The 26820-nt window shown below is 43.8% G+C and overlaps 1 protein-coding gene across 1 annotated transcript; it reads left to right on the top strand.

The window, feature by feature from the left end:
- LOC308307773 (histamine N-methyltransferase-like) lies at nucleotides 1-22140 on the top strand. Its single transcript, XM_080753052.1, has 7 exons — nucleotides 1-80; nucleotides 3215-3366; nucleotides 13286-13338; nucleotides 15859-15966; nucleotides 17239-17372; nucleotides 18216-18309; nucleotides 19198-22140. Exons 2-7 carry the CDS (start codon nucleotides 3227-3229, stop codon nucleotides 19548-19550), a joined length of 882 nt encoding a protein of 293 aa, XP_080609178.1. The 5' UTR covers nucleotides 1-80; nucleotides 3215-3226; the 3' UTR covers nucleotides 19551-22140.
- The last annotated feature ends 4680 nt before the right edge of the window (nucleotides 22141-26820 follow it).

The following is a 26820-nucleotide window of genomic DNA, read 5'->3' as shown; positions in this document are numbered from 1 at the left end:
TCTTCTCACACACAGTCTGCTCTGCCTTCTCCCTCCTCCACACAGTCCAGGTCATTACTGTTAATACTTCTTATTTGCAGGTAAAATTACAAACCTCAAACACGTATGCATTGATATTTATTTTGCAAAAGTGTATGTGCATGTAATGTTAATGTTTGTACCCTGCTTGAGCATGCTAGCTGCTGCATGTTGTTTAATATTTTTGTTAAAGGTGATACACCATGCATTTAAAAAGTATTTATGTCATATTGTTTATGTCCCAAAAACGTTTTTCAAAAGGTTTGAGGCTACCACTCCTGAATAGAGAGCCTCTCATTTTTGAATGGCTCTGAGCATTTTCAGCTGCAGTACCTCCTTTGGCCTGAACTGCGCCACCCCCTCCCCCAAAACATTTTTGAAAAAAAAAAATCGTTTGAAAAAAAATAAAAAAAATCTTTTGAAATAAAAATAAATAAAAAAATCTTCAAAAACGGCCGTCGATGACGTCAGCGACGGCAGCAAATCTGGACAGCCTGTTTTGAGAACACAATGCTAGTGGGACCCCAAAAAAAGGTTTAAAAATAGGAAAAGTGAAATGTCATGGTGTATCACCTTTAATATGATTTTTGCCACTCTGGGGTTGAACTGCTAGCTTTGGGAGAGCTCTTGTCTTGTCTGTCTGTATGGATGTATTTTGTATTGTTTGTGTATTGTATTCCTTGTTCATGTGTGCCAGTGGTGGAAAAAGTACTCACATGTTTTACTTACAGTAAGTAAAAGTATCAATACTGCAATGCAGAAATATTCTGTTAGGCTGCACCCACACCAAAGTATGGTCCCCATGCAGCGGAAAAACTCTTTTTGTGAGCGGCTGACTAAAAACTCAGTGAGCGCATTCTGTCCCAAAAGCAGCGTGCACTGTTGTGTATTGTGGGGGGTTTTGGGGCCTCTCTGTGCCCACGGAAACAAATGTAAAAGTCCAGTCCTTTGTTCATCAATAGTTGGTTTTATTGAAGAGACGGGGAGTTCAGGTTAGACAGATGTATCTTCCAACAGACCCCAGCTCCAACAGAGAGCTCACTACAACAGACCCAAGTGTCTACATGAGAGCTGACTGAAACAGACCAAAGTGCTGAGATTTGGGCTAGCTTTTATAACCAGTGTCTATGCACATGCCTGCATCTTCTAAGTTTGTGCATGTGGTGTGTGCGTTAAAGCTATACTGTGTAAGATGCTCAACTAGTGGTCAGTAGCCCTATAGCAAACCGCGGTCGCGTCCGCGTCTTTCGGCCGTTTTTCGTACCTTCACACCCCCGCGTCTGCCTCCACCTCGCCGAGATCTATCTTAAGAGGGGTCCCTGGTTCCTGTGCGTTCAGGCATTCCGGAGAAACGGACTCCTTCACCCTGCCACACGGGCGACTACAAATATGGCCGCCATAGCGACCCCACTTCAAGATGCACTGTGATTGGCCGGCAGTGTATAACCCTCGCTGTGATTGGCCGGTAGTGTGATGACGTAATTTTGCCGGGAAATCCCGCCCCTGTCACGGCTAAGTAGAAAACATATAAAGAGAAGGCTTCAGAAGCTGAAAATAACGGAGTGGGGGTTCTAAAACTTTAGCGATTTAACAGTTAGGACAATTTTAAGATTTGTTTTATAAAAAAAGTTACATGGTATAACTTTAACTTGAACATGACCGTATAGGGAGAAGAGAGCTGTACCAGGTTGTGCGTGTGTCCTGGTCCCCAGGGAGTAGGGGCCCAGTGTGTGCGTGTGTGTGTGTGCTCTTATTGTTAACTTTGTGAACTTAAATACAAATATATTGGACATTAAAAAAACGAGTGCTGCTATGTCTAATAATATAGACTGAAGTAAATAAAGCGAGTCATGTTTGCATGGTTGGAAATGGAATTGTAACAGCTGAAATCAATACTAGCCTATATCAGTACTCCAACCTGCGGGCCGCATTAAGTGAAGGTGGGGGCCGCATGTGGCCCCTGGGCCGCCTGTTGCCCATGTATGCCCTAGCACTTTAGGACAGTACTTAGGTAAAGGTACTTAGTTACTTTCCACTGGTTGCAGGTGTCTGTAACAATGGGCCGGTACCTATTCATCCGCCAAGGCAACGCGGAGACCCCACCCCTCATTTCTCACATGGCCCTCTTCTAGCGCCACCATGAGGCCGATTCTTGCAAAACACATTTTTGGACACTGCTCCTACAGATTTTGCCCTAAAATCACACAAATCGGTACACACTATGTCTACACTCATGTCATCAACATGGATCTGTCCCATATAGCGCCACCATCAGGCCGATTTTTTCAAACACATTTTTGGACACTGCTCCTACAGATTTTGCCCTAAAATCACGCAAATCGGTACACAGTATGTCTACACTCATCTCATCAATATGGATGTCCCATATAGCGCCACCATCAGGCCGATTTTTTTAACCACATTTTTGGACACTGCTCCTACACATTTTGCCCTAAAATCACGCAGCGACCTGATGGTCGCTTATCTCCCGATTAGGGAGTCTTACTGGTAACCAGTGTCTATGCACATGCCTGCATCTTCTACGTTTGTGCATGTGGTGTGTGCGTTAACTTGAACATGACCGTATAGGGAGAAGAGAGCTGTACCAGGTTGTGCGTGTGTCCTGTTCCCCAGGGAGTAGGGGCCCAGTGTGTGCGTGTGTGTGTGTGCACGCACTCTGGATGAAATCCAGAAGGCCACTATATTTTCACATTCACTCCAGAGGGCCACAATGCATATACAGTATGAAATAGCAAAAATAGTAGAGTGCGACGCGTTTTGAGCTTGTAGATCTGCTATTTTTGCCATTTTTGAATTGGAATCCGAAATACATTTTAGATATTTTTGAATTGGAATCCTGAAAAGTAACAATTTTATTTAATTTCATGCACTTATATGTTCTTATTGTTAACTTTGTGAACTTAAATACAAATATATTGGACATTAAAAAAACGAGTGCTGCTATGTCTAATAATATAGACTGAAGTAAATAAAGCGAGTCATGTTTGCATGGTTGGAAATGGAATTGTAACAGCTGAAATCAATACTAGCCTATATCAGTACTCCAACCTGCGGGCCGCATTAAGTGAAGGTGGGGGCCGCATGTGGCCCCTGGGCCGCCTGTTGCCCATGTATGCCCTAGCACTTTAGGACAGTACTTAGGTAAAGGTACTTAGTTACTTTCCACTGGTTGCAGGTGTCTGTAACAATGGCCACAGAGGAGAAGCAGCCTGGCGGGGCCTATGGGGGGCGCTACGCCCAGGGCTTCCAGTTGTACGTCAAGCTCTCACAGGAACACAAGGCCATCCTGCAGTGTCTGGACTACATCCTGCCTGGAGAGTTTGAAAGGTAATGCATGCATGATTGATTGATTGATTGATTGATTGATTGGATAGTTTAACAGTTCGCATAGGAAAAGCACAAGACACTACAGTTCATATACTAGTAAGACGCCTCAGGGCGAAATGCAACCTCGCCCTTATCTGGCCAGTGATGTATATCGGACCAGTTACCCATATATGGAGACCCCTGGTACCCATATATGGAGATCCATGTACTGTATATGGAGATATGCTGTGAGAGCCCAAACATGCTTACTCAGTTATTCGTTAACCCTAACCCTATGACTTTCAAATCTGACATCATACCCTTTCTTGCCCATACATGGAGATCCCTGTCTGTAGAACCAGCCACACAGATATGGGCTGTCTTGGCCATATATGGATTCTGTTAGTGTGGTATGTGGCCTCCATATTTGGGCATTCCCATATAAAGTCCTGTTAGATATGGGCTTAATATTGATGACATCAGAGACCTCCATATATGGGCATAAAGGGATTCTGTTAGTGTGACATCACCAGTGAAGCCAGAGTGTGATGTCAGAGCAGCAAACCCATTCTGTTAGAGTGGTTCCCCTGACATCAGAGCATGATGAAGTATTAAAAGAGCTATAGTCAACTTTTTCTTGAAAAACAGATGCTAAATTAACTAGACCAGGTCAACCTAAGCCTTTTGTTTTGTCTGTCGGTCTGTCCCTCCCTCATGTCATTGTGATGACATGAAGGCTTTGTCTGTCGGTCTATCCCTCCCTCATGTCATCATCATGTAATCATCATGACCATCTATGGAGAAAAACCGGACAGACCGACATTTGCTTATGTAGGCCTACCCATTTCATGGGTCTGGCAAAAATAATGTTCGAAAATATTTTATAAAATAAATATGCTTCATATATGTGATTCTGTCCAAAAATGACCACAAAAAGTCAGGCTGACACTTTGCATCCTATCAATCCATATAAAAGAATAGACTAGGATGTAAACAAAGTGTCAGCCTGACAATGGCCAAAATGATTATTTTACTATTTTTTTACCATTATTTTACGCTTTTTGTGGACATTTTTGAACAGAAACACATATGAAGCATATTTATTTTAATAAAATATTTTCGAAACATTATTTTTATTTTAGCATCCATTTCAAGAAAAAGTTTACTATAGCTCCTTTAATATATATAAGTATACCGGTAATACTAGTGTATCTGACATATTTGAGCACCACAATAGTATTTAAAGACAGAATAGAATAGAAATATACAGTAATAGATAGTAATATGTATGTTATATAATCAAAATGCATGGGTGTACAGTGTACACTGTACATTATATACGGTATGTATACATACTCTCCCTCTCTCTCTCTGTGTGTGTCACTGTCTCTCTCTCTCTCTCTCTCTCTCTCTCTCTCTCTCTCTCTCTCTCTCTCTCTCTCTCTCTGTCACATAATCCCGAAAACGTACTAGTGAGACTTATATTTTGCTTCAGATGCGGCACATCGTACAGTAATATGCTTATGTCCAACTGACGTCCAACCAACTAAGGCATTGGTTCTCAAAGTGGGGTCTGGGGTCCACAGCTAAATGATGGTTAGGAACCAAACGGACCCTTATGGGTCTGTAACTCAGAGAGTGTACAAATTAACATTGCTTTTACAATATAAATTGGCGTCCCAGAGATATAGAAATACCATTAAATGGGGGTCCGTAGCGTAATGCATGTCAAACTGGGGGTGCTTGAAATTAAAATGGTTGAGAATCACTGTTAGAGTCGTAAAAATCTTCTCTTATATGCTAGTCCCTGGCATACCTATTCAAATGGGGATCCTTGGGCTAATAAGTGTCAATTTGGGGGTCCATGACAGGAAAAAGTTTGAGAACCACTATTGGGGGGGCCATACTGTACTTGGTGGTCCCTCGTCTACACAAAATCTCTTATGTGATGTACTGACATATTATCTTGTGATGTTTTTGTATCTGCTTATTGTAAGTCGCTTTGGATTAAAAGCGTCTGCTAAATGCCTAAACTGTAAACTGTAAACTGTAAACCTAGTGTACAAACAGTTATTATCAAAATGACCATTCATGAAGCTAGATAGCATTTTTAGGTTTTAGATTTTCTTTTACTGATTAGGTGCGTGGTCTACCTATGTTATTGTTTTTCTAGATTGATCTTCCAAATATCTATCTAGGTCGTCCTCAGACGAGCCCTCCATCGTTGTTTCCAGTCATCTCGGTTCTCCATACATCTGGCCAGCTCATTGGTGTTCTGTGTCCCTACGTCTTCCTTGAGTACGTCCACGTATGTTTTTGTGGGACGTCCTCGCGACCGGTGCCCATGTGTTGGCTCCCACAGTACCAATTTGCTGGCTGGAAGCTCCTGGTGTCTTTGGCAGTGTCCTGCTAGTCTCATTCTTCTGGTGGCAATTTTCTCGCTTACCCTTGGTATACCCTCATACAGGCTCCTGTTGGTAACATGTGCACTCCTGTTGATGTTGAGTACTGCACGCAACATTCTAGTGTAGCACCCATTTAGAGACTTCTGCAGGGTTGGCTTCAGGGTCCAGCATTCACTGCCATAGAGGAGAACAGACTCCACTGTTGCGAAGAAGAAGCTAAGTTTGATTTGGCGGGGGAGGCTAGAGTTCCATACACTGTTCATGCCGTTCAGGGCCCTCCAAGCGAGTGCCTTCCTTACTTTAAGGTCTTTCTCAGTTGAGTCGACCCATGCGCCCAGGTACTTGAAGTCCTTGACTTCCTTCAACACAGCTCCTTCTGTTGTTGTCAGAGGTGAGTGATCAGGTAGGTTATAGGTGATAACCTCAGTTTTCTTAGCATTTAGCCTGAGACCAACTTTGGCACACTCTATCTCCACCCTGTTCAGGAGTTCTTGTGCTTGTTCCATGCTGTCGGAGAGCAGGCTGATGTCGTCCGCATAGTCCAGGTCTGTCAGAACTACTGCGGGATGCCGCCTTGACCTCCTTGGTGTTAGCGTGAAGCCAAGCTCTTGTTCTCGTCCGCCTATGGCTTTCCTGAGCGCATAATCTAGAACTATGATGAAGAGGTAGGGGGCTAGGGTGTCTCCTTGCATTACACCAGCTCGGATGTCAAACACCTCACTGCTGCCATCTGGGGTCACCACTTTGGCCCTTGTTCTTGCGTACATGGTCTCGATAGCCCGGAGAATGTTGGGAGGGACATTGTAGGCCTCAAGGATCTTCACCATCTTGCTTCTGTGGATAGAATCAAAAGCCTTTTTGAAGTCAATGAAGCACAGTACAGCTGCTAGGTTGTCCTTTTTCACCTCCTCTATTAATCTCCTTAATGCCAGGATCTGTGCTACGGTTGTTCTCTCCTCTCGAAAACCATTTTGGTTCTCTCTCAGGTGAGGGTCGATGGCATGCCGTATCCTGTTCAGTATCATTCGGTTGAAGACCTTAGCAGTGATACATGTCAGGCTGATGCCTCTGTAGTTGTCTGGCTTTGAGAGGGGAAGATGGACGACAACCTTCACGTGGTCTTCTCTGTGAGTAGCAAGGTCAGGGTGAGAGACCCGCTTGTGAAACCAATGTCGCCAACTAGTCATCACCCAGCTGGCAGACCGGGACGCAAGAGGCCGGAGGGACATCGTACGTCCACGTCAGGACGGGTGGCCATCCCGACCGTCGAGCACCAGGTTCTGTCAGTGCTCCAGATCAATGTAGAAGGCCTCACCATCGCCAAACTGGAAGTCACTCGCCACCTCGCTGACTCCCACAAAGTAGCAGCCGTCCTCCTTCAGGAGACACACTGTGACACTGATAACATCCTCAAGCTGCCAGGATTCCAACTTGCTGGGTCCACTCACAGCAAACAGCATGGACTTGCAACCTTTGTAAGGAACGACCTTAGCTGGACAGCCACTGGCCAATCCCCACCAGGCTCATCCATTGAATGGCTGTCTACTAAAGTGCAGTCCACATCGGTCATCAATGTCTACAAGCCCCCACCATCAACGCTGACCATGGCATCGCTCCCGCTGGCACCTGCACCCGCCATCTACGCAGGGGACTTCAACTGTCAACATACAGATTGGGGTTATAGCCATACAACACCAAACGGAGAGACATTAAGCCAATGGGCCTCCAGCGCCAATGCGTTGCTGCTGTTTGACCCAAAAGAACCGCCAAGCTTCTTTTCCGCACGTTGGAACACCCACACCAACCCGGACCTGGCCTTTGCCGTCTGTCACACGGCCCAAAAGCCCGAGAGACAAGTTCTGGAAAGGTTCCCCCGCTCACACCATCGGCCATCCATCATAAAGGTCCCATCTCTGGTGCAGCCAGTCGCAGGGAAACCCGTTCGGAGATGGAACTTTCGAAAGGCAAACTGGCAGTCATTCACAGAGGAGACAGAAAGAAAATCAGTCTTCCTCCCAGACCCAGATTCTGCTGATGTGGACGCCGGATATGCAGCCTACTGCGAAGTACTCCTTGGGGCAGCAAGAAAAACCATCCCACGTGGCTTTAATGCAAACTACATCCCGGGATGGGATGAAGAGTGTAGCCACCTCCTGCATGACCACCAGCAGGCAAGCTCCAGGGAAGAAGTGGATGAGTCTGCAACTGCTCTCCTGCAGAAGCTGGACGCTACCCGAAGGTCAAGGTGGACTGAAGTTGTTGAGTCAATCGACTTCACCCATTCTAGCCGCAAGGCGTGGAGGACCATCAACCAGCTGACAGGCAGAACACCATCGGTCCCCAAGTGCCCAATAACAGCAAATGCCATCGCGTCCCAACTCCTCAAGAACGGCCGCTTCCCAGGTGCAGATAAAAACTTTGCCCGTTCAGTATCGCACAAGGTATCCTCCCTGTGTAGAGCAGCCAGTGTGGATGCCAACATGTCTGGAGATTTTACAACAGCTGAGCTCCAGGCGGCTATCAAGAAGCTCAAACAAGGGAAGGCACCAGGCCATGACTACATCCACCCTGAGTTTGTGGTCCACCAGAGCGCAAGTACGTCCGCATGGCTCTGCTTATTCTACTCCGCATGCTATCGAAGATCCAAGCTCCCGAAAATCTGGCGCCGTGCCGATGTCATAGCCCTTCCGAAGCCTAACAAACCTGCCGAGGACCCTAAATCCTACAGGCCCATATCACTGCTCTGCGTCCCATTCAAGGTCTTGGAGAGAATTATCCATAGCCGCATCGAGCCTATAGTGGACCCACAGCTCCCACGGGAACAGGCCGGTTTCCGTCGCGGACGGTCAACAGTCGACCAGGTGACACTGCTGACTCAGGATATTGAGGACAGCTTTCAGCAAAAGGAGAAGGCTGGAGTAGTGTTGATAGATCTTACAGCCGCCTATGACACTGTCTGGCACCGTGGCCTCCACCTAAAGCTCCTAAAAACCATCCCCGACCGGCATATGGTGAAATTCATCATGGAGATGCTCACAAACCGCAGCTTCACCTTAAAGACCAGTGATGGACAATGCAGCAGGCTCCGGAGGCTGAGGAATGGAGTCCCACAGGGATCTGTCCTTGCACCGATGCTATTCAATATTTACATCCATGATCTACCAGATACAACATCCCGGAAATACGGCTACGCCGATGACCTGGCCATCATGATGGGGCGACCAACATGGGAGGCGATGGAAACTGGCCTGAACCAGGATATGGAAATCCTGGCAGCCTACCTGTGCAAGTGGCGCCTACAGCTGAGCATTGGCAAGACGGTCTCAGCAGCTTACCATCTGAACAACAAGGAAGCAAGAAGGGAACTTGATGTGTTCGTTAACAACAATCGTCTGGAGTCCCAGCAAGCACCGCGGTACCTTGGCGTACGTTTGGACAGAGCACTCACCTTCAAACAACACCTTGAAGAAGTGACGGCCAAAGTAACATCTAGGGTCTCACTAATCCGACGTCTCGCCGGTACCAGTTGGGGAGCATCCGCCAACGTGCTCAGAATCTCGACGCAAGCCCTGGTCTTCTCCGTAGCCGAATACTGTGCCCCTGCCTGGTGCAGGAGCCCACATGCCAGGAAGGTTGACGTTGCCATAAACAACGCTCTTAGGACCATAACTGGCTGTCTGAAGCCCACCCCCGTGTTCTACTTGCCAGTACTAGCAGGAATTGCCCCGGCCGGCCTCCGACGAGAGGCTGCTACCCTCGCCCTAGCAAGGAAAGCCAAGAAACACCACTGGCATATCCTGCACAATACCACCACAACAGCACTGCCTCCAAATAGACTCAAGTCCCGCCAGCCGTACAGCAAGGCGGCTCAAGATCTGCTCGGGTCCACCCCTGAGGACCAGTCTACAGAGGCATGGTTGGCGGCAGCCTGGAAGCGGGAGTGGGAGTCGGCTGGGCCAACACGCATCCATGGCTACATCCAGGACCCAGGAGGAGGTATCAGAGGAGAAGAACTGCCACGCCGGCAATGGAGTCTGTTGAACCGCCTGAGAACTGGTGTCGGACGCTATAAAGCATCCATGCGGAAGTGGGGCCTGGCGGACGGAGCAGCGTGTGAGTGTGGGGAGCCGGAGCAGACCGCTGACCACATAATCACCACCTGTCCCCTGTATAAACCACCATCAGAGGCCGGCCTTTTCGATGTGGGACCTGAGACGAGGGCGTGGCTGAACACTACTGATCTGGACATCTGATGATGACACACGAAAGAAGAGAGGTCCCCAGCTTTAGGCACCGGGATGATGTTAGACAGAGACCATATTTCAGGTTGCTTGTTGAGCTGTAGAGCATTGTTGCAAAAGTCTAGGATGAGGTTGTCTAGGTCGCAGTTCTTCAAGACCTCTGGAGGTATGCCATCCGGCCCAGTGCTTTTTCCCTCTCTCAGGGTGGATTTTGCCATGGCGAGCTCGCTGATTGTGAAGGGTCCATCGTTGATGTTCAGGCCCTGGAGGACTGTTGGTATATTTTCCTCCTCTCCCTCTTCCACTGATGTTCCCAGGAGCCTTTGGAAGTGGTCGAACCATGTTGCCACTCTCTCCTCTGGGCTGTGTCCCTCAACCTGGCCCTCCTTGGCCCTCTTCCGCCCTGTCATCTCATTTATTACCTTCCAGGCCTCCCCGTATTGCCTTTCACCTTGCGCTGCCTGCACTCTTCGCACACTTTCCATCACTTCCTCCCCTTTGATGGTGTCGTAGGTGCTGAAGAGAGACTGTTTGGCTTCGTTCAGTGTCTCGCGACCCTCCTCTGTTGGTTCACGCTCAAAGTTGAGTCGTGCTTCCTCCATCCTGCCTCGTGCTGCTACAACCTTCGGATGTCTGGACCGTGGTGGTGCTCTTACTCTGTTCAACACTGGTACGCACAGTCTGGTCGCCTCCTCATTCGCTGTGATGAATCTCCCATATTCACGGCTGGGCTCCTCTCCCCTATCAAGCTGCCGAAAGCGCTTCCTGACTTCCTCCGTGTACCTGGTTTGAAGGCCCGGATTGGTCGTGAATGCCTTCCAGTCATGCCGAATCTTGGGGCTTGGCTTGGGGACCCTGAGGCTCAGTCGCACCCTCATGGAGACCACACGGTGATCAGAGCCTACAGAGCTGAACGTGCTGTATGGCTCAGCGTTCAGGATGGAATTCCTCCACTTTTGCCTCACTAGGATATAGTCCAACTGATATAGCCTAGGTTGCTCCCCCGGCCGTGAGGCTCGGTCTCGGAAAGTCCATCTCTTCCCTGTTCTCTTCCGGAACATGGTGTTCGCTGCCAGGAGCTGGTGTTCCATGAGAAGGGCTGTGAGGTATGTGCCGTTGCGGTTGGTAGACTCATGTTATGGGAATGGTGCATCCTCCTGTCCAATCCTGGCGTTGAAGTCGCCAAGGATTGCCAGGAAGTTGTGCGCTGGGACACCTCGGACTGCTGTTGTGAGGTCCTCATAGAACTCCTCAACCTTCTCAGGTGGTGCCATGTTAGTGGGCGAGTACACCACTATGACTGTTGTTACTGGGTTACCTGCGAACTCAGCCATGAGGATCCTTTCGGTGTGCTTGTGAACCCGTCGGAGGGCCCTGCGCGCCAGAGAACCCAGCATTAGTCCTACACCCCCTGTTGCAGCCTGGGCCTCGTTTCGCCACGCAGATGCAGTGATGAACGTGCGTTTCTCCACTTTGTGGTAAACTATCTGGTCGTCAGTGTGGACTCTTCTGTGTTCCTGGACTCCCAGGATCTCTACCCCCTGTTCTTCAGCACAATGTGCCAATTCCACCAGTCTAGCTTCTTCTCTCACTGTGCATGCGTTGAAGGTCCCCATTACAAATGGTCTCCGACAACGCATGAGTGCATTGGATGGGATGCTGTGGTCAGACAGAACCCTCCCTCGTTCCCGTGGGTTTGAGGCCCTGTCGTCATGATGTCCTCCGGAAGGGGGACCAGCACCACCATCCGCCGCGATGCTCCTGCTGACTCCCGCCGCTGGAAGTATAGGATTTGGGATGACTTTGTTCTTCATGGTTGGCTTTTCAATGCTAGTTAAGGACTGTGGGGTCGCAAATTCTCACAGTCCTGGTTTTTACCTCAGAGTGACCTTCTCCTAGGTGGGTTGCCTACCTTGGCTAAGATCCCCACCCGCCCCGACTGATAGCTCAGATTGCCGGATCTGAATGGTCCACATGCTGATGTTTTAACTCACTGAATGGTTCTAATTAAATACAAGTTCTAAAGTGTCGAAGTTTCACCTGAATCTCTCTCTGTTGAGTCCCATCAGCTGTGTGCTCCATGTTCCTTTCTGAGACAATATAACAAATATGCATTTGTTATATTGTTGTTAATGTACTGACATATTATCTTGCTTATTATAGGTGATATCACACAGGTGATATGATATTTTACCTGTGTATTACCTGCTTATTGTAAGTCGCTTTGGATTAAAAGTGTCTGCTAAATGCCTAAACTGTAAACTGTAAACTGTAACCAAAGACAGCCAATCTGCTGCCTGGTGGTCAAGTGGTTAAGGTTCATACCACATGTATGCTCTAGTGCAGCCTTACAGCAAGTCACAGGTTCGATTCCCATATTCCTATTCGAGTCCTATGACTTTTGCTGCGTGTCACTCCCTGTCTCTCCCTTTCCTGTCAATCTCCACTGTACAAGCTGAATAAATAGAAAAGTCCACAAAAATCGTCTATTTTCACCAAATGTCCACCCATGGGACAGTGTTGATTTTGTCGACTAAAACTATGACAAAAAATGTTTGTCGACTACGTTTTTTTCACTGATTAAAACTAAATAAAAACTAATCTATGATGACTAAAACTAAGACTAAATATAATTATTGACAATTTTCGTCAACACAATAAAAACTAGACTAAAACGTTAGGGAGGGACTAGTGGAGAAGACACTCATTTTATGTTTGGTTGCTCTCAGGTGTTGGGTCGCGCTGCGACGCATTGTGAGCTTGTAGATCTGCTATTTTCAGCAAGCAACCAAGAGTCATATACGATGCCATCAAGGCCTGCCAAAAATACATCTTATGATGTTTAGTCGACTAAAATTAGACTAAAACTAAAACTGTTCGGGTGACTAAATTATGACTAAAAACTAAAATACATTTTATTCAAAACACTATGGCTAAAACTAAATCAAAATATGCTGTCAAAAACAACACTGCCATGGGATTTTCATGTGGATAACTGAAATGCATCTCACACAACCTCACTTTTCATCACGCCTTTGTGATCAGATTAACAGATGTCCCGTTTCATCCAGATCCTCCGCTTCAAGTGCATGTGGGCGCGGTTCTTATTCAATAACTAAGGCGTGTTAATGGACTCAATATGATTTCATAAACGCTCTTTATTACCAAGCACTTATTGCTTCCAAATGGAATAAATATGGTAATCACCACCTCATTTCCCCCCAACTAATTGCACGCCGTGTTTCTCGTCTGAATTCGCCTAATGAATATTACATTTCTCATTAATCTAAACAGGATTGGAGCAGGAAAATCCCACCTGCATGTTCTTGGTGTTGGGAGTGGTGCAGGTACGTACGCCTATAACAGTTTATCTGTTTGTAGCGGTCGTGTTCACTGGCAATTCTTATTTCGTTTTCTCGTGTACTCAATTGTAGACATGCTTTCAATAGATTGCAGCGTGCGTGTACTGCAATCTCTCTCATACAGCAACAGCACCCACCAGGGGCGTCACACCAAATTCTGGGCCCAGGGTACAAGGATTCTCTGCGGGCCCCCCATTGAAAAATAGCAGATCTACAAGCTCGCAGCGCGGCACAGAGTGCCGCGTTGCGAGCTTGTAGATCTGCTATTTTTGAAAGATTGTGAAAATGTGTGTAAGAAACCTATATGTTTCCATGTCAGTGGTGCTCAAGCTTTTTCATGTCAAGGACCCCCAAGATGATATGTATTTGGCCACGGATCCCCATCTCAAAATATTTAGTTCCAGGGACCCCCCCCAGAAGCAAAATTTGAGTTACAAATGTTCGCTTAGAAAATACATATATTCAAATATTTGCACACATTTTCACGACTTTTCAAAAATAGCAGATCTACAAGCTCGCAGCGCGGCACTCGGTGCCGCGCTGTGAGCTTGTATATCTGCTATTTTTCAATAGCTAAAGTTACTAGGGCCCTCCACCTTGCGCCCTAGTAACTCAGTGACACTCCCCCCCCTTGTGACACCCACTCTCACACCCGCGCACAAATATACAGTTCAACACGCACGCAAGCGCGTGTGAAAGTGTGTGCTTTACGAGTGTGTGTCCATTCTTCTTATCTCTTATGTTTCACAATTATTGTGAAATGAATGTCCTCAAACCTGGCAAGAGCTTGATTTATTGATTTTTTTATTGAGATTTATTGTACTGGAAATCAGATAAACCTTTATTGATGGCCGCCGGGGAATTTCAGGAAAGGGTACTTGAGGTGAATAGCAGGCCAGTATATCGATGTTTGCGTCGATGTGAACAATATTACACGAGACCGCTCAAAACAGTTAGAGAATGTCAACCTTCTGAAGTCCGGCAAGAGTTGCTTGAAGTCCAGTGTGATGATTTGGGATGCTATGGCATCTGCTGCTTCCATGGCTTTTTTTTACACAATATTCTAATTTTTCGAGGCAAACCTGTATTTGAATGTTTGAGTCGGGTACTTGAGTTGCGCCGGCTAGTGGTTCTCAAAGTGACTAGGGGGGACTTGAGAGGATTCCACCGGGTTCCCAGCAAAATGAGAAGTCAATAAAAATCAGTTTAACCTAGGGCTGTCACAATTATTACATAATCGTCTAATCGTGATTATTTGACATTATCGCAATTATTTTGTCATAATCGTCATAATCGTGAATGTTGAAAAATGTCAGAAATAGTGGAAATAGCAGATCTACAAGCTCACAATGCGTCGCATCGCGACGCGTTGTGAGCTTGTAGATCAGCTATTTCCACTATCAATGTTCTTTTTTAAGTATAAAGTTGTCAAATATGTCAGTAATTTATTTGTATATTTAGGTTATGTGTCCTATCTACCATGTGCAACTTCAAAGCCTAAAAGCCAAACAGAAATGTAATTGTCATTGACAAAAACACAATTAAATCGTTAATCGCAATTATTTGAGGGACAAATAATCGCCATGTAAAATGTCATAATCGTGACAGCCCTACTTGAGAGGGTTCCACTGGGTTCTCAGCAAAATGAGGAGTCAATAAAAATCAGTTTAACCACTTAATGATGAATAGTCTAAAGACAGACAGACAGACTTATTTATTCATTCATTATTATCAGTATTTATATTCCGTTGCTGTTGGGCAGAAACCTTGTATCTCCATATTCTAACCTTTTGTGTTTTTTTTTTCTCGTAAATGAACGTCCTACTGTACATCATCATACAGCTTTACACAAAACTATAAAAAGTAGCAGAGCTTGAAAAGTATCCCGAAGCGTCACGTTTTGAATCCTGAAACTAAGTAACGTTTTTGTTCTTGGACACGAGAGGTTTCGTCCCGACAGAGGCGATAGTCATTCATTCATTCATTCATTTGTTTATATATATTTATATGTTTATCTATATTTATATGTGTATCTATATTTATATATTCATTCATTTGTTTATATATTTATATATATCGTCACTGTCGGGCAGAAACCTTGTATCTCCAAGTTTACTTTTTTTTTTTTTTTTTTTTTTATTCAAAAAGTGAAGCACTGCTTCATCACACAAGGCCGTCGCACAGAACTAGTGAAAACAGTTTTCACTTTAGTTTAAATCATTTTAAAAATGATAAATACAAAACAAACGGTTTTGGACATACAAGGTTTCCGCCCGACAACAACGATATACAGTATATTCCTTCATTCATCTTATCAGGGCCTCCTGGCAGCCTCCACTTTTGAAAAAGGAAAAAAACAAAAACACTGTTGAATGGAATTGGATTGCTGTACATTTTAAATGAGTGACAGAACAGATGGTTGGAGCAGTTCTCCACTGTGCTGGTCTGTGAAACACGCACTGACCCGGATCCTTAATGCTTCTTCTCATTCATTTATCATTGTAGGGGAGATCGACACCCAGGTGCTGTCTGTCCTGCGCTCCTCGTTCCCTGCGGTTCCCATCGCCTCCGATGTAGTGGAACCCAGCACTGAACTCACAGAGCAATATAAAGGTACGAGTGTTGTCAAAAATATCCATTTATCGAAAAGTATCGATTTTGAATATACAGTAGTATCGATTTTCAATATGACTTTTCCATAGTATCGATAATATCGATACTAATTTTTTACCTCTCTCATTGGTTTACACCAACGTTACTTTTATGTGTATCCTTCCTACTTTGGCTTATTCCTAGTTATTTTAAAGGCAGGCCTTTAAAAAGTGCACTACCATCTACCTCAAGAAGTTCTGTATTTTTCTTTAAATAAAAATAAACATTTTTGCACTAAAATCGCAGTGGTTGCGTGGTATCGAAAATGGTTTCGACTCTATCGAGTATCGAATTGTTTCTAAATATCGTATCGAAGTTAGAAATCCAGTATCGTGACAAACCTAAAAGGTACTGCACAAGACTACCAATGTAGTGGAACCCAGCACTGAACTCACAGAGCAGTTTAAATGTATAATATACATATCGTCGTTGTCGGGTGGAAACCTTGTATCTCCAAGTTTCACATTTGTACGTTCTTTCACAAAGTAAAGCCCTGCTTCATCATACAAGGCCGTCGCACAAAAGTAGTGAAAACAGCACATCTACAAGCACACAACGCCTCGCGGTGCGAGGCGTTGTGTGCTTGTAGATCGCTGTTTTCACTAATTTGAATCATTTTTAAAATGATGAATGCAAAACGAACGGTTTTGGACATACACGGTTTTCACCTGACAACGACGATATATACATTTATTAATCGAAAGTGACGTTCGAGAGAGAGAGAGAGAGTGTTACGTTACACTGCTGCAGTCAGCGATGATGATAACCCCACGGAAGAAAAAAAACCCTGCTTCATACAGGTGAAAAGTGTGGAAAAATGTTGTCTTCCTTGTAAGTTATGAAGGCACTCAACGGGTCGTTGTCGTAATAGTATATCCTATTTCGTATTGAAAATCTAATCGATTCGTGACCTTAGAATCGAAAGTTGTATTGAATCGTGGATTAGGCATATCGTGACAGCCCTAAAATAATAATAATAATAATAATAAAAAAGAAAAAAATAGATATATACGCACGCACGCACGCACGCACGCACGCACGCACGCAAACACACACACACACACACACACACACACACACACACACACACACACACACACACACACACACACACACACACACACACACACACACACAATAACTATAGACAGATTATGATCAATGATGGTAAATGATCTAGAGCTGTTTTACACGTATTCTGTTTACACCTACACATTTCCTCCCTCTTCACAGCATTGCTGGCGACGATGCCCCAGCTGCAGGAGATGCCGTTTGCGTGGCACACCATGACGTGTGCAGAATACGAGAAGAAAGTCATGGACGAGGGTGAAACCCTGAAACGATTTGATTTCATACACATGGTTCAGGTATAGCGACAGCTTGCTTTGTAGATGTTCTAAACCACTGCTCTAAAGAGTTTTCTGAAAAAAAGAAAACCTTATGTGTGTGTGTTAAAGGTGTGCTTTGGCACTACCCTCACGATTCAATTTGATTACGATTCACAAGGTAACGATTTGATTTGATTTGATTCTACAATACATTGTGATGCATCACACTTTTCTATATCACTGCACAACATGGCAAATGTCAGTCAATACAAGCAGTCAGATATACTGAACATCATATTTTATTTCGAATTATATTTATAATGTTGTTGTCGTGTGGAAACCTTGTATGTCTAAAACCGTTCATTTTGTATTTATCATTTTAAAAATGATTTAAAACTAGTGATGCGAGGCGTTGTGTGCTTGTAGATCGGCTATTTTCACTAGTATTTTGTGCGATAGTCTTGTATGATGAAGGATGGCTTTACTATTTATATAATAATTTATATAATTATATTTAGGCTTCGATTATTGATTATCGATTATGTCAAGTTGCTGCATTGAATTGAAATGAACTGAATTGCGAAGCATTGCTGAATCGATTATTTTTGACACCACTAGTGTGTGTGTGTGTGTGTGTGTATATATATATATATACAAGCTAAAATATAAAATGACACAGATGCTTTCCCGGTTTTAAAGGAGTAGTCCTTGAATTCATGGAGGTTTTTGCTGACCAGCCACCCGGTCATCGAATTATTGGCTTTTAGGAATGCGATTTCAAGGCTTCGTGGGGTGTGTAATTGATAGATTGATAGATTTATTTCTGTGTGTGTGACCTACTCTTTAATGAGTGAAATGTGCCCCCGGCTATGTGTTGAACAGATGTTGTATTACGTGGACGACTATGCCGCCACCATCAAGTTCTTCCACAGCCTTCTGAAGGAGAACGGGAAGCTGCTCATCGTCCATGAAGGAGGTCAGTAGGACAGGGGTATATCAGGGGTTTTCAAAGTGGGTGACGGGGCACCCTGGGGTGCCGTGACGGCAGTCCAGGGGTGCCGCGAGATCATTTGATAATATTTGGAATTTATTTGGACACTTAAAAATATATTTAGTATCATTTTAAACTTGAAGAACAAAGTTATTTTCAGTCAGTTTTAACCAAAATGGCTATTATCTCAACGTTTTCCTCGCAACATAATCACTAAAATATCGTCACTGTCGGGCAGAAACCTTGTATCTCCAGGTTTCAAATGTGTACGTCTTTTCTTCTTTTTTTTTACATTTTATAAATGATAAATACAAAACGAATGGTTTTGGACATACAAGGTTTCCACCCAATAACGACGATATGCTATAAATATAAGGTGCTGGGAGTGAAAATTATAATGTAGGGGTGCCTTGGATTAAAAAAATATCTATGGGGTGCCCTGAGACAAAAAGGTTTGGGAACCCCTGGTCTATATTATACAGTATATCTTTGCTGTCGCGAAGAAAACCTTGTTTTCTCCATATTATAACCTTTTTTTTATTTTATTTTTTTGCAAATTAATGCCCTACTTTATCAGGTAACCAGAACACTCACCCCCATTTCTTCAGCAGACCGCTCGCCCCCAGCGGTTCTGGTATTCTTTCCTGTAATTTTTTTACTGATCTAGATCTGCTATTTTCACAATAGAACCATGTTATACAAAATGTAATGCCTCGACTCTTAGAGCTCGTCAGGGTCGGGGGGCGTCCCCAGTTAAAATATGATTATTTTGGGGGTCGCGGCCTGAAACGGTTGAGAACCATGCACTGCTCTACAAGTCCTGTCTGATGTTCTTGCTTCTTCATCTCAACATCCGTCCATTCCATCCTGCAGCCAACACCGGCTGGGACGTCCTGTGGAAGACGTACCGGAAGGAGCTGTGCACCGGCACCATTTCCGACTACCTCTCGGCCGGAGACATCAAGGTCCACCTGAAGAGCCTGGGCCTGCGCTACGTGGAGCGCGTCATCCCCAACACGCTGGACATCACCGAGTGCCTGGTCCCGGGCAGCGAGCCGGGCGAGCTGCTGCTGGACTTCATGACGGAGCAGGACCACTTCCACCGTTCCCTCACGCCCGAGCTCCGCGCGGGCATCCTGGCGCTGCTGCGCGACAAGTGCAGCACGGTGAAGGACGGCAGGGTGCTGTTCGACTGTAGCCTGAGCTGCTTGGTTATTTCAGCTTGAATAGATACGATAGTGTGTAGCCTGCCGGGTGCAGTGATGTAAACTATTTGTACCTTTCTTGAGTTATTTCCAATTTCCGATACTTTTATATGATATCTTGGATCCAAAATATCATACTTTTTAACAGAGGGAGCTACTGTAGTCACACGTAAATGGTCGGGTCAGGGCAGTAGGTTACACAGATTCTGGGACAAAGGGTATTCATGACACAATAAGCTTGAGGTGAACATGAATTGATTTGTTTCGGGTTTTAAAATGCCACAACACTGTTTTGAGACAGAGTTTGAGCAGTATTAATAAACATTCAGTATGAATGCCAGCAGCAACAGACCGTTAAGCTCTTTCCTGCAAGAATGAGGCCTGTGAGAGACATGATGAGCTCCAATGATTTTCTGCAGATGGGTTTTTGAGAAAACACACCAGTGATATGTGTATTCTGTATGCCTCTATAGAGCGTCGCAGCGGAAGTGGATTCCTGGGGTCACTTAATATTCCCCATTCATTTTCGCCATAGACTTTTACAAATATATTTATAACAATTATGTTAAGCCTCGAACCAAGCCATCCAGGATGGAGGTGAATCATGATCATATAACCTTTGATCCTATGTGGAAACATATTTTAATATTACATTATTTGATATACTACATTTAATAACTACCCTTTGTTTAGCGATTTCAAAATGTTCTTTTCATAGAAAAAAAGGTTATATGATCATGATTCACCTCCATCCTGGATGGCTTGGTTCGAGGCTTAACATAATTGTTATAAATATTTTTGTAAAAGTCTATGGTGAAAATGAATGGGGAATATTAAGTGACCCCAGGAATCCACTTCCGCTGCGATGCTCTATATCGGTTATGGTGTTGGTTTGTATCTGAGAGCAGGGGCGTCACAAGGGGTAGGAAAGTGGGACTGAGTTACCAGGGCCCAAGGTGGAGGGGCCCTAGTAACTTTAGCTATTGAAAAATAGCAGATATACAAGCTCACAGCGCGGCACTCTGTGCTTGTAGATCTGCTATTTTGAAAAGTCGTGAAAATGTGCGCAATTGTGTTACAACATTTGTAACAAAAATTTTGCTTCTGGGGGGTCCCTGGAACTAAATATTTTGAGATGGGGGGTCCTTCACATGAAAAAGTTTGAGCATCACTGACATGGAAACATAGGTTTCTTGGCACACATTTTCACGATCTTTCAAAAAATAGCAGATCTACAAGCTCGCAGCGCGGCACTCGGTGCCGCGCTGTGAGCTTGTATATCTGCTATTTTTCAATAGTTAACATTCATGGGGGACCCGCAGTGAATCCTTGTACCCAGGGCCCAGAATTTGGTGTGACGCCCCTGTCTGAGAAAGACAATTGATAATGTTCAACAGGTTAAAGGTTTACTGCAACATAATAACATTGGCGAGTGAGCAAGTAGGCTACAGCAGTGTACGTGTACCCCTAGGGGTACACAGGGGTACTGCAGGGGGTACGTGAGGAAAACTAGAAAGTGGGAATGTATTTTACTGTATAGTTAATGATAAAACATTGACAAAGTTGGTGTGAACCTGCTCATTTGTACATTTCTAAACCAAATTACATCAATAACTTGACCAACAGTTATCGAATAGAAAGCAATGTTTATTTGCCATTATGCTGTTTTATGTTGGACATATTGGCATGAGAACTGGACTTTTGATGTCAATGTACTACTTGGCTTCGGAAATCTGAATAAAATCATAAGGGGGTACTCAGCAAAAAAGGATTGAGAACCACTGGCTACAGTATACCATCAACAGAATGATAGTGAGTGGCATAATGTATGTATAGGCAGAGAGATCTACTAAAATATACACTGCACGCTATTATGTGTACAACATTTGTTGAAAACACTTGCAATTTACTGAGACACCTGTAAAACCTGTGATGTCCATTCTGATTCTGAAGCAGTCTGACTGGTATGGTCTTTGAAACACCTGTAGCCATGATATAGCAGTAGCATACTTCATGTCATGTCATGACATAATATGTCATTGCTTTTATTACAAGATTAAGCACATCTGATTAAAATGCCTATAAACTGGCATTTAATCATAATCATAACACTTGTGCACTTAGTTTTTTTGGCATGGTGTTGGTATGGGCATAAGGTTTTTAAAAACATGCACTGAAAAGTGATTCAAAATGTACCCCACAATGAAATGAATTATGACAAATGGACGAATAAAGGTTTTCTAATCTGGCTGTGCAGAGGCAGACCCAATCTGGTAAATGATTTTGACACGTTTGTGCTGCTACTGTTCAGCATATGGCCACCAGATGGTGCTAATGGTCTGAAGATGGAGCGAGAGCTGCGTGTGTCACTTGCACTAACAACTCTCTCCAGGAGATGGCGTAGTAGAACCACTCTTGGAAATCACATTTTCTAAACCAGGACAAAATGGACATCATCAGCTATCAGACTGACTTTATTTAACATGTCCAACAAGAAACAGTCAATATTATATATTAGCCTCTCCATTATCAATTGGCCTTCTGGAGAATATAATGTGTAATCTATTTGCCAGCCATGTGACATTGTGTGGGTCTGTGGGAGGCGAGAGCCCAGTCAGTTTTATAATCACACACACTAGGCTAGTAGGAAATTACAAACTAGTCCAGGGCCAGGCATGCAAACTATAAAATACATTTTGTGCCACCAGTCAGTGTGTGTCCACTGTGACCGCGCACGTACGGAAAAAAAACACGTCAATCTGCGGAGGCAAGGCTCTTGTCTGAAGCCATCTAGCAAATGTATTCTGGCTTGCTCATTTACCCCATTAGCTCTAATAGAACAGTAATTGAAATTCATCAGAAATTCTTGTCAGTGCCGTTCTTTCCCCCCACCCTGATGTCAGTGGGCTTTGCAGGCAGGGGTGTCACACCAAATTCTGGGCCCTGGGTACAATGATTCACTGTGGGCCCCCCATGAATGTGGACGTATTATTATGCATTATTTTGTGCTTTAACCATTGAAAAATAGCAGATAAGCCTCACATAAGCTCACAGCGCGGCACCGAGTGCCACGCTGCGAGCTTGTAGATCTGCTATTTTTGAAAAATCGTGAAAATTTGTGCAGGTCTTTGAATATTTTTGACACAATTCTAAAAATGTCTTCTAATCCTTCTAAGCTTTTTATTTATTTTTATTGTTAACCTATGTTTCTATGTCAGTGGTGCTCAAAACCTTTCTTGTGAAGGACCTCCAAAATGATATGTATTTGGCCACGCGGTCCCCCATCTCAAAATATTTAGTTCCAGGGACCCCCAGAAGCAAAATTTTAGTTTAGTTTTTCGCTTAAAAATACATATATTCAAAGATTTGCACACATTTTCACGTCTTTTAAAAAAATAGCAGATCTACTGTGAGCTTGTATATCTGCTATTTTTCAATAGCTATAAAGTATATAACATAAGGCCCCTCCTCCACCTTGGGCCCTAGCTGAACAGCCTTTCGGACTTTAAGGACATCGGAAAATCACCACGCGCCCGTAACTCAGTCCCACTTTCCCCCCCAGTGTGACGCCCCTGTTTGCAGGCAGGCAGCAGCACCTGCTCTGCCTTCATTACTGGAGGTCCGCGCTGGGCGCCTCTCTCACAGCAGTGGAAGTGACAGAGCATTTGTCACCGAGATAATCAACCCCAAGACACCGTTTGTTGCTAATGCTCCTCAGGACCTGTTTACTTCGAAAGCCTGTTAGTGCCTTATCACGAAACAGAGACGACGGGGGGGATTGTAATAGTGAGTAAGTGAGTGAGTATCAAAGCTCAACATGTGCCTCATTTCCCTTACTTTACACTCTTGACAAGAAGTGTCAACAACACTGGTAGTTTGTTTGTTGTTTTTACCAGTTTACTTTACAAAGCTGGTCAATAGACCTCTGTGAAGTTGGCACCCCATATGATATGATGAAAACATATATATGAAATTTGTGTCATTCTTTAGTGCGGAATTTGTGCTGAATTGTGCCGTAAATTTTAGAATTTGTGCTGGTATCACTTTTTAGTTATTCTACTTAACACCACTGTTCTGCTGCTATGTTCTACTATTAAGCACTGCTGCTCTCCATCGCCCTCTGTAGGCCACACCATAATGCTGATAAATCTGCTAATTCATAACCATAAAAGTATTTATATATATAAATATATATAAAAAACACAATTGATGATTTCAACGGCACAAATTAGAGCACATCCAGCAAGAATAAGACCCTTTTTCCCGATTTGGAGACGAAAAATTGGGGTGCAAGGCTCAGCAAAACTATAACTTGAAATATCTCAAAAATGATAGCAGCACAAATTATAACATTTACGGCACAATTCAGCACAAATCCAGCACTAAAGAATGACACCATTTTTATATATGTTTTCATCATATAGACGGGTTTCTTGTTTACAAACATTGAGACTAAATGCACAGGTGACTGTATCATGTAATCAGTCCGTCCAATCCCCAAACCTGTTGTTTTGGGGAGCGCTGGTTAAGCCTGGTTTCATTGGCTAATTTTGGTACCGAATCAAACGTGACGTGGACCAGAAACCTGTCTATGGGGTGCCAACTTCACGGAGGTGGTCAATAGAGGGTATGCGCCTGCATAAAATGAAAGGTAAATCGAGTGGCAAAGTGAGTTTAACGTTGTTTAACGCAATCAGATAGGACTTTTCTGTTTGGATGTATGGGCTGTCGAGGCCAGAAAGATTTTTTTTGCCACTCAGTAGGTGTTCCTGCATAACTTCCTGGTATGATGATGATGTCACGCATAGATGGCCAATGACGTCAGAATCTCAAGAAAATTTCATGAGAATGATCAGAATGATACGATATATAATAATACCATTTATATTACCAGTAAGACTCCCCCTAAAGGGCGAGGTCGTACAGGATGGAATTAATTTGCAAGTGTGATTCGAGTTGTGAAAATGTGGACAATTAATATTTTCCCAAATATGGATATGACTGACGTCTGACAGATGTCTTATGTGATAGACCACGAGACTCGCGCAATATGTCCATATATGGGCATTCCAAGCTAAGGGCTTAATTTTGATGACATCAAGGATCTCTATATTCCCCTAACATGGCATCATCTGGGAATGGCGATATATGGACTTTTATTTTATTTGATCCTTTATTAATATATGGACTTAATATTAACATTTTTGGGGAAGGTAGGGCATAAATGTATGCTAATTAGTAAGGCCAGGAGGAGCCTCGGGCCAGTTAGGGCCGGGGCTTGACGACATCAGGGATCTCCATATATGGGCATAGGGGTGTATATATCCATGTCCATCTATGGGCATTGCCAAATATGGGCTTAATATTGATGGCAGGATCTCCATATTATGATTGGCAGAACAGGCTGCTTGGTCAACAATGTGATGTCACAACAACGTGATGTCACAACAGGTCAGCTATAGACATTGAGGCGTTACTGACACCCTTTGACGGACAAGATGTGCCGGTATTCATAGTTAACTGTCGCAATTACAATATAATAAATGGTAAGACCAAATTCAGTCCCCAGTGGATCCCACATGGCCTGCTCCACAAAGCTAGTCCACAAGGTGCAAACTGGTATAAAAGGACTGTGTAATTATTTTGTTGACCTAATGTGGGCACTTTTCTCACTCTTTTGATTGATTGACAATGTCATTCCTCATAGCCTGCCCAGGGGTCTACAACGTTTTTCAGGCCAAGGACCCCCTTAGCTGAGAGAGAGATGTAGCAGGGACAGGGACCCCCACATTTCATAGACTTGTTTGATGTTCATGTGAATTTCAGTTCATTTAACTACTTAAACAATCTATACTTGTTAAACTTAACTTTTCACTCTGTACTTAATCTCCCCCCTCCCCCTCTCTACACCAAACCTCCTTGCCCGAAAATAGCCGATCTACTAGATCGGCTATTAGAGTTTTAGATTAGATTAGATCTGCTTGTAGATCTGCTATTTGTTGACTAAAGTTCTCCACCAAAATAGGGATGCTAGGGTTCAAGTGGTTAATGTAAAAACATATTTATATATAATTAATAAATAAATAAATCACACCTAGTGTGAAGTGAGCGGTGCTTTTTGAGTTAATTTCATTAGGCATCCCGCAAAGCTTGGCCAATGTGACCCTGGGTGTACAGCAAACTTTGAGCGCTTTGTGCCAAGATGTAGGCCAGATGTAGGCCACGCTTCAGAGCCCTCCCTCAAACAAAATATTTGAGATGGGGGTCTGCGGCCAAATAATAGGATTCTAGGGGTCCTTGGCATTAAAATCTTTGAGCACCACAGACAAAGAAACATACGTTTTCCAGAAAACCATTAGGATTTAGATGACATTTTAGGTATTTTTCAGGTCTTTCTCATTTAAATCTGCAATCCATAACTTTCATTTACACCTTGGGTTCTGATCCACTGACTGTCAATGCTGGGGTGGCGTGGGGGATCTGGAAAAAGCACTAAGGACCCCTTAACCGAGAGAGATGAAGCAGCGTTGTGTTGGATTATTTTCAGACATAATATATAGCTGAAATTAGACGATCCAAAATGCCTTGAAAACATGCACACGCACACGCACGCGCGCGCGCACACACACACACACACACACACACACACACACACACACACACACACACACACACACACACACACACACACACACACACACACACACACACCTTATTTATGGTTTTTGGCACAATGGAGCGAAATTACAAAATGTAGGTGAGAACATCAACATCTTGGGAAGTGTGGTATAGGCTGTGGTATAAGAGTTTTGTGTGATCTCTGGGTGTTTAAAGACAATATTTTGAGGGTACGTCAAACTACAGTAACAAGAACAGGCCGATATATCTCAAAAACAGAAAAATACAGTATCTTCCAATATATTTGAGGAATGAAATCCTGTCAAAGTAAGAGTAACAAAAGGCTGGAGATATGGTCCTTTAATAAAATGCTTCTGGTTTGGGGTCTGGGGGTATTTGAAGTACATTTGCCTATACCTTTACATGCAGTGGTGGAAGAATTGTTTACTTAAGTAGCCTAAAAGATTATAAGTACAAACAAGTTCTGTATTAAAAGATTACCTGCAATGGTATTGGCCTCAAAATATACTTCAGTGCCAATAGTAAATGTAGGCTACTCGTTAAGCAGAAAGTCCCAATTCACAAGTTTTAATTAAAGTTATACCATGTAACTTTTTTTATAAAACAAATCTTAAAATTGTCCTAACTGTTAAATCGCTAAAGTTTTAGAACC

Source organism: Nannobrachium achirus, assembly GCF_963921795.1.
Source record: "Nannobrachium achirus genome assembly, chromosome: 22".
In the NCBI taxonomy this organism is placed as follows: domain Eukaryota; kingdom Metazoa; phylum Chordata; class Actinopteri; order Myctophiformes; family Myctophidae; genus Nannobrachium; species Nannobrachium achirus.
Note: the sequence above shows the minus strand (reverse complement) of the source record. Positions and strands in the feature narration are given on the sequence as shown.

Excerpts from the sequence above, each read along its gene's own strand:
- LOC308307773 (XM_080753052.1), top strand. The coding sequence starts at position 3,227 with ATGGCCACAGAGGAGAAGCAGCCTGGCGGGGCCTATGGGGGGCGCTAC. Across the intron at positions 13,339-15,858 it reads TGGTGTTGGGAGTGGTGCAG|GGGAGATCGACACCCAGGTG; the intron begins GTACGTACGCCT and ends TTATCATTGTAG. Across the intron at positions 17,373-18,215 it reads ATTTCATACACATGGTTCAG|ATGTTGTATTACGTGGACGA; the intron begins GTATAGCGACAG and ends TGTGTTGAACAG.